This window comes from Daktulosphaira vitifoliae, unplaced genomic scaffold, assembly GCF_025091365.1.
Source record: "Daktulosphaira vitifoliae isolate Bord-2020 unplaced genomic scaffold, ASM2509136v1 Scaffold_1, whole genome shotgun sequence".
Lineage (NCBI taxonomy): Eukaryota > Metazoa > Arthropoda > Insecta > Hemiptera > Phylloxeridae > Daktulosphaira > Daktulosphaira vitifoliae.
In genome coordinates, this window is record NW_026099572.1 from 22,580,890 (window position 1) to 22,589,509 (window position 8,620).

At 25.5% G+C, this 8,620-nt stretch overlaps 1 protein-coding gene across 2 annotated transcripts; it reads left to right on the forward strand.

The window, feature by feature from the left end:
- The first annotated feature begins 376 nt into the window (after window positions 1-376).
- On the forward strand, window positions 377-5,097 carry LOC126894786 (lipase 3-like). 2 transcript variants are annotated; one of them, XM_050666043.1, is made up of 8 exons: window positions 377-524; window positions 683-872; window positions 1,172-1,301; window positions 1,794-2,049; window positions 3,871-4,014; window positions 4,439-4,523; window positions 4,631-4,773; window positions 4,868-5,096. In XM_050666043.1, exons 1-8 carry the CDS (start codon window positions 447-449, stop codon window positions 5,033-5,035), a joined length of 1,194 nt encoding a protein of 397 aa, XP_050522000.1. In that variant the 5' UTR covers window positions 377-446; the 3' UTR covers window positions 5,036-5,096. The 2 variants fall into 2 exon arrangements, with proteins under 2 accessions (XP_050522000.1, XP_050522001.1); XM_050666044.1 differs by lacking the exon at window positions 3,871-4,014 and having other exon boundaries at window positions 4,868-5,097.
- Window positions 5,098-8,620: the final 3,523 nt, after the last annotated feature.

An 8,620-nucleotide genomic window follows, 5' to 3' on the forward strand; every position in this document is an offset into this window, starting at 1 on the left:
CTGAGAAAAAGTGATAACAGACATAAATATAAATAAATAAACATATCATAGTAAAACCTTCTCAGCTTCGCATCGAAACTAAAATAAATTTTAAAAAGGTCAAATGAGTTTTTCATACTCTCAAATTATGTTTACATAATCTTAATCTTCTAAATTTGGGAGATAAGTCCCTAATTGCACCTTGGCATAACATACTGTTACCTGTGCTCATGTTATAGAAACATAAATAATTTTATAAGAGTAGTCATTTATGTATTTTTGAGTAAGCCAATGACATTTCAAATTAAACGCCTATTTATTGGTTGATTTTGAATAATGCTATAAAAATGTAACTATTAATTAAAAATTAATCATTGTTATTTTTAAAATAAAAAATACTTTGTCACAATGTATTTATTTTCCTTCGATCTTTTGTAGTACATTTTTATTTAACAAACTCCTCTAAAATGTTTATACTTCATTATTTTTCATTGACTGTCTTAACTTTTTTAGCTGTACAAGATTTAGTATTGTCTTTAACTTCTGTAAGTTACAAGTTTTATATTAAATAGTGTTGTCCTTAATAATATAAAAAAATATCTAATTGACATTAGAGTACACATAATTAATTTTTTTTAAGTGCAAGAAATAAATAGAAAGCAGACTTTTATAAATTTTTGGTAAAATATTTATTTATATTTAGTCGGATAAAATAATTTCCTATGGATATCCTCTCGAAATATACCAAACCAAAACAGAAGACGATGCTTTACTCGGAATGGAAAGAATACCTCACGGTAAACGATTTAATGGAACTATTGGAAGACCAGTAATTCTTATGTGTGGATTGCTATCTATCTCATTTCCTTATGTTATGACAAATGTTTCAATGGGTAACTTGACACAATCATCTTTACAATTAAATTTTTGTAAACATTTTTAGTAATGCTCATAATATCTTATTGTTTAACTTAATAATACAGGTTATATTTTTAATTTTGTCCTTGATAAATAACAATTTATTACTGCTACTAAGTTCAGTAATCTAATAATATGTTTTTAAAGTTATTTAAAACTGATTTTTTTATATAATTGAAAAAATAGTTTTTCAAAATTTACAACACTTATTATGACTGTTAATTTATTATTAAAACAATACTAAAAACTTATCTTTCATTTTTTTTTAATATAGCCTATAGTTTGGCTGATGCTGGATTCGATGTTTGGTTACTTAATCATAGAGCTATGGGTTTATCTAAGAATGTAATAGATCCAAAAACAGGGAAAAAGCGTAAACTATCTCAGATTAATTGGAACTACAGGTAACTGATACAAGAACATATATCATAAAAAGAACTTATACTTCAAATTCGTCATCAAGCTATCTAACCAATGCTTAAGTTCAATAAAATTGTGTTTATAAAATTTTTGGTACAATAACATAAGAAATTTTTCACATTTTAGTCTTTATAAATTTAAATGTGACTTGATTTGTGTTTATTACATTTATGGTAGACTAATTTAAAAGTAAAATTTCTATAAATAATTTTTACTTTCTAATTGCTATGTTTTGAAAAAATATATAATTAATAAAATAAATAATAATAATATAATGCTTCTTATGAAATTAAATGTCATTCTACGTTTTTTTATATAAATTTCTATATTTTTTTACTTCTGTTATATTCAATGTGATTTTAATCCTACTCTAATTCTTTTAATTCTTATGAGGATAAAATATTTAAAAAAAAATATTTATACTGTAGTCTATTATTAAATGTTATTACTAATTTAGTCATAAACTATCCTTTTAGTATCCATGAACTCGGCGTTTATGATTTTCCTGCAGTTGTTGATTTTGTCTTGAATCATACAAAATATTCCAAGGTAGACGTCGTGGATATTTCTTTAGGAACAGGTATATTGTTGATAGGTTTATCAGAAAGACCTGAGTACAATGCCAAAATTCGTAACAATATAATGATAGCACCAGCTGTAAGGAATGCACATACATTAGGTCTAAGACCTTTTCAACTCAGATATGCACAAATTGCTTTCCCTGTATTTATTGTAAGTTATAATTTGTACTAAATTTTTATCCATATGTTGTAATTAAAATAATTAGTTAGAAATATTTTTCGTGAGAACTTATTTTATTTCAGGCCATTGGTTTTCACGTAGATAAAGTCTCAAAACAATCTTTAATTAAAGAGTAAAACTGCTTTTTTAAATTAACATATTAAATAGAGTATATACCTCAGGGGAGTACATGGCTTATATATACTATAGGTATAGCGAATCCAGGGCCTCGACTTCACTGGCGGAAAATTTCAAAAAAGACAATGTACTCAAGTTATACCGCCTAAATGATAAATATCTGATGGTGACAATAAAAGCAAAGCCTAAATACATTTACATTACACAAGTGTACATTTCCTACATCTAGAAGTAAGGATAAATAAATTGAAGAGACATACGAACAGATTGAAGAACTCATGCAACTAACAGAATGCAACTCAAACGTATTTATTATAGGCTATTTTAACGCCTCAATAGGCTATAAAAGAAGTAATTTCTCAGGAAAATATGAACTAGGGAAAAGAAACGAAAGAGGAGGAAGATTGTTATAGTTTTGTGAACAACAGAAACTAATATTAACAAATACATACTTTGAAATCCCGTTAAGGAGAAGATACACAAAGAATTCTTTTTGGAAATAGAAGTAGGTATCAAATAGATTTCATATTCATAAAAACTAAGTTCATGAATGAAATTAAACCAAGCTACGTCTACCTAGGATATGACAAGACCATAATCTGGCGATGGCATAGTGCAACATCAAATTTAAGAAAAGAACCAAAGTAACAATAAAGAATAAATGGTGCATTGGAACACTAAATGGCTAAAATATGACCAAAAAATTCAAAAAGAATTTAGATGAACTGTTTATAGAAGAGAAAAGCTAGTATAGTATAAAGATGGATATAATTAGAGTTGCAAATAAAAAATTGGTAAAAATAAAATAGAACCAAGGATGCCATGAATGATTGAACAAATTCTTGAATTTATAGAAAGAAGGAGTAAATTAAGGGACAGAGATTACAATTTATATAAACAGGTAAATAACGTGACAATAATATGTAGTCTAGCAAAAGAATGTTGGCTAAATCAAAACATTCAAGTAAAAATAAATAGCCAACAAATACACTGTATTCGCTTTGCAGATGACATTGTTATCTCAACAGAGTCAGAATATGATATGAATAATATGCTAAAAATGCTATCAAGTGCACTTAATAAATTTAAAATGAAAACAATTTTTATAAAAACCATGACAATGTTTATAAGTAAAATTCACTCAGACCTAAGTCTCAACGTACAAATAAACAATACACGATTACAACAAATCCGAGAATTATGCTACCTCGGAAGTATTATAGCCTCCAATAACAAATCAATGTCAAACATCACAAGAAGAATATCATTGTCAACGCAAGCATTCTAAAACAAGAATCAGCTTCTCACCAATAAAAATCTTAGAATTGACATACGTAAAAGATTCGTTAAAACATTTGTCTGGAGTGAGGTTTCATATAACAGTGAATATGGACAATTGACAAGAAAGACAGAAGCAAACTAGAAGTATTAGAGTTATGGACATGGAGAAAAATGACAAAGACAAAATGAATAAACAAGAAAAGAAATAAGCAAGTGGAATAAAAATAAAAATCATTTGTTTTACTGAAGAATTTGGCTTCAAACAGAGAAGAGTGGCTTCAATGACGAGGCATTGCCTTTAATAGATTATAATGAACATTTTAAAAATATATTTTTGCTAAAAATGTTTAATATATTTGTTTAAATTAACATGCTTTATTAAATTTTTTTCAGAGAGTCCTGAAGAGATTAAAATTCTTTGCCTTTTCGCTAAACCCAGACAATAATATACTAGGATATTTTTGTAGAAATATTTTTTACTATCATTGCTTAGCTATTATGATTTATTTTGATGGATTTCTTAATTCGATAGATCACGTAAGAAAATAGCCACTTCAATCGAAAAGGGTCGTAATTACATACTTTTAATTTCCTTGGTCATTATTTTGATAAAATGTATTACTTTTATATTCCAATCTAACAAAAATATGTATTTTATTAATTGACCTATAAAACAAAACAAAAAATTATATAGAAAAAGATACGTCATTTAAAACTTTTAAGTACTCTCTTAAACAGTTTTAAAAATGTTAATTACAATCATTTCATTGGAGTTGGCAATTTAATCATATGACAAACTAAACCTCGTTTTTAAATTTAACACGAATTATTCATTATAACCATCGATTAAATTTTGTAATTTTATATTATGTAATGCATTTTTTTATCAAAAATAATAATTATTTTACATAAGTTTTAGAAATGTATCATGAATTAAATTAATGAATTTTTGTTTCATTAGAAAACTGTCGCAGATATATTTACTACTCATCCTCAACTTGCATCTTCAAAGTATTATATTCACGTGTTGCAACTTTTACAATCAGGTAATGAAAAATGTTTATTTATATTAATAAATGATATCTATATACGCATAACATATCAATTAATAACAATGTTTCATTACTATAATATTATTTGATACTGTTTACAGGTCGTTTTCAAAATTTTGATTATGGTCCAATTGAAAATATAAAACATTATAATTCTACTATCGTTCCTGAATATAATGTTACAAAAGTAACGGCACCTTCAATCGTTATCTACTCAAAAGATGATCTCGTTGTATCACCTGCGGTAAATATTTTATTGATATATTATGTAACTACCACAGACTACATATAAAACTTTAATCAACAGCTCTAGTTATAATTTTGTAAACAATTTTCAGGATATAAAATGGTTGTTGAATAATATGCCCAATATTAAAGAAACATATTTTATTCAAAAAGTACCATTCAGTCATTTCACGTTCTTACTTGGTGAAAAAGCTCATACTGTTTTACATCCTTATATTGTTAAAAAATTATTGGAAGACGGCAAAAAAAATACATTATAAATGTCTAAATCCCTAAAGTATTACAAAAATTAAAAATTATAATGATGTAATTTCTCTCTTTTATTTACTAAACTAGATGGGAAAGACAATGTCTTTGCGTTAGCTTTTGTAAAAGTTTAGGCGCAAATTTTGTATCGATTACGAAATTTATTAACAATGTTAAAGAGAATCTGAGGACGTCTGGAGGTAAGTTTTGAAGAAACCAGATCTGTAGTTTGTTTGGCTTTAGCTACTGAATCCTTTACCCAATGCTAAGGTGTAACTAATTTTACTACTTTAAATGACCTAACTAAAAAAACTATTGACTATATAAAATAAAGATGAAAATAAATATAAATATAAAACTTGCAATGTAATAGGTACACCTTTATTTTGTGTATTATATTAGTATATTTTATTCAAATTTTAATTTTGATTGAGCCAATTGCAAATTTCGACAGAGTGTATTATCTCTTTTTGATAAGATGTTGTAATTTTGTTGGCATGCTTCCAAGATATTCAGCTGTGTTTACATCTTCAAATTGGTTCAACAGCAGCGTATGTGTGTACACTCACCTTATTCCGCTCTTCTCTTCTTGTCATAAATGTCACTATGTGCTGACCATCACATTACATGTCACCTATTGATAGGTATTAATTTACATTTTTCTTATTAATTATCGGCTGTGATTATTGTAAAATCGTTGACCGACCGCACCGTTTCAATTATTGTTTATTTAAATTATTATTTATTTTGATATAGCTTGTTACGGGAATTATTGGTATTATTTTGAATGATAAATCATTTATGATAATGTGGTGACGTCGTGCATACTTTTCTGGGATTTTTTCAACGTCATGCAAGCTTAGTCCAACTGTTTAATATCAGTAATTTACTTAGGACGTATACCCTTCGTACTTAAGCGATACCACTGTGTTCAACGGACGGTAGGTTACCAAAGGCGTTCGTCAAATTCTCTTATCATAAAAGTTGTAGGTGTAATTTTTTTATTATTTATGTCAGATTTTTTTTCAATTTCTTTGTTCTCTTTAATTTTCAGACAAGGTTTTTTAATCATTCGGCTTTTTACTGATATTAATTTAATTTTTTTTTTAATTTTATTAAAAACTTTTAAGCATAAACTATTTTTCTTGCGTGTTCCATCTTCAATGGACTTCGATTTTTGTACTTCTGATCCTTCAATAATCATCTTACCCTAGTTTATATAGTATGGACAACGGCCATTAATAAGGTCATCCCAACTTATCTTGGTTATGTGAGTTTCAACAACTTAATGAACATCAGATACATCTTTAATTAGTGTTAAGTTTAAAAATATTTTTACAATTAATATTTTATTTGATCAATGATACAAAATACAAAAATTGAACAACATAATCCTTAATCAATTAACTCGTATAATCAAAAAATATAGTAAACAAGAAAATACTAGTTTTTTTAGGATTAATTGAATTGTACGCCCATAAAAATTAACAAATAATGATGATACATGAAATCTAATTTAACCATTTTTTTTTCAGTGTCAAAAACTCTAAAGGAATGTTGTCATATTTGTTTTTAAATATATTTAGTATTGGAATTAAAGATAATTTTTATAAAAATATTGTGATAATAACAAAATTTTAAGCTTTTCACATTTTTTCACTTTTAACAGCGATTATTTTAGTATGCTAGAAACATAAAAGTTATATTTTTTAAATCCTTGTAAAATCGTCTATTAGTCATAAAATATTTATAATTATAGGTTTAAGCCAAAAAAAATTTATAAGAAAAAGTTCAGCTTCATTTTTTATAAAATGACCGTCAAAATCAACTTTAAAGCCATGTGTAAACTTAAGATATAATTACTTGATTTCCGCTAATTATCAATTATCTCAAAAACTAGAACCAATCTAAAAATTATAAGACATTATTCGGAATAAGCGACGAAATTTCATTCTGAATTTATTATTATATTGTTTGGTGTAATAAAGTGTTGTGCAGTGTAATTTACATATTGTACAATATTAATCTAGTTGTCTTCTAATTTAATAAGAGTAATTTGTTCGCAACCATCTATTTTATAATGTACTATTACTGCTACTGAGTTATAAAAAATCTTTAATATTAAAATATAAACGATGATAACTGTCATAGAAAAAATAACATACGTAAAACCATGATGATAACTTCTGTCGACAAATTGTTGTCTAAGTATATTATAAGTTTATCATTCATTTCAATTTATATAAATATAGAAATTATTTACAAATAACGTTATTCACGATTTAAATATTTTCAATTACCAAAATAAATAAAGTGCAATCTAGATACAGTGAAGTGGAGTTGAGGCATTTTTTTCATTAATATTGATTGGTATCTGACATATGCATAAATGATAAAAATGATTCCCACATAGTGAAATGTATTAATTTAACTGTAATTTTTAATATAAATGAGTACTACCAAAAAATAATTATTAAAAAAAGGTACCGGATTTAAAAAAAAATTATATAAACTGAAAAATCAATTTTTCATCCCCACCTATATTTTAGCTTCGTCGCGGCCCTTTAGGTACTCACCAAAAAATTATATAATCTTACTTAAAGAAAATAAGTTAAAAAATCAAACATAAAATATATATTTTATTATGTGTAATACACTAAATTAGTCATTATAAAAATCATTATATTGACTTGACTACCAAAATCAAATCTTTTTTTAACCAAAACTAGTATAGTAAAAATGTTACTGTTACTTAAAGTTACTGTCTAATATATCATTAACATTTTTCATTGGAAATAATAAGAAATTCCAAACAATATCTAATAAATAATAAGGGTTATCATAAATTATTTATATTTGACTGAAGAAAGAAGTTATTCTAATAATAAATTCTGCATTTATGGCTGTTAACAAATTGTACAACGAAACAAACAACAAATACTAGTTAAAATAAAATAATTATTCAACTGTTGAAACTATACAAAATGAAAATAATATTCAAACGTGATTAAGGTATACGCCAATATCGTAATTTAACGGTTTGTTTAATGGAAAGAATCCCGACAATACATTAATAAACAATTAACATTTAACACGTGAAAAATTTATATTATTGGTGTTTGCATAAAATTTAATGAATATAAAGGATGAAAAAAAATTTTACTAGGATTAACTAACACAACTGAAATAAATTTTACATGAGAAATTTGTACTATTTATAGACTCAAGGATTTATAATTATTTCAGATCCACTATTGTATTCAAAAGAATCTATTATTGATAAATATTTCTAAAAAAATATTAAACATTAATGGGTTACTTTGAATTTTTTATATATTTATCTTAATAAATCATATATTAATAAGCTATCGGTATCATTTTTGAATAACAACGTTACAACATAAAACTATTATTTACAAATATTCAATACTCTATACAAATGGTTCGAATCAGGCTATAATTTAAAGAACAGTTCAGTATTATTTGTTCAAAATCAATGCAAAATGTTGGCAAAATTTTTAGCGTAGTTGTACAAACATTTTAGCTTCGATGCGAAGCGGAGAAGGTATTAATTTTAGTATGATGTGTTTTTTTTTTTT

Coding starts and splice junctions, on each gene's coding strand:
- LOC126894786 (XM_050666043.1), top strand. CDS start 447: ATGTTTATACTTCATTATTTTTCATTGACTGTCTTAACTTTTTTAGCT. Junction 873..1,171: donor TATGACAAATGTTTCAATGG/GTAACTTGACAC, acceptor TTTTTAATATAG/CCTATAGTTTGGCTGATGCT. Junction 2,050..3,870: donor TTGCTTTCCCTGTATTTATT/GTAAGTTATAAT, acceptor AATTTTTTTCAG/AGAGTCCTGAAGAGATTAAA.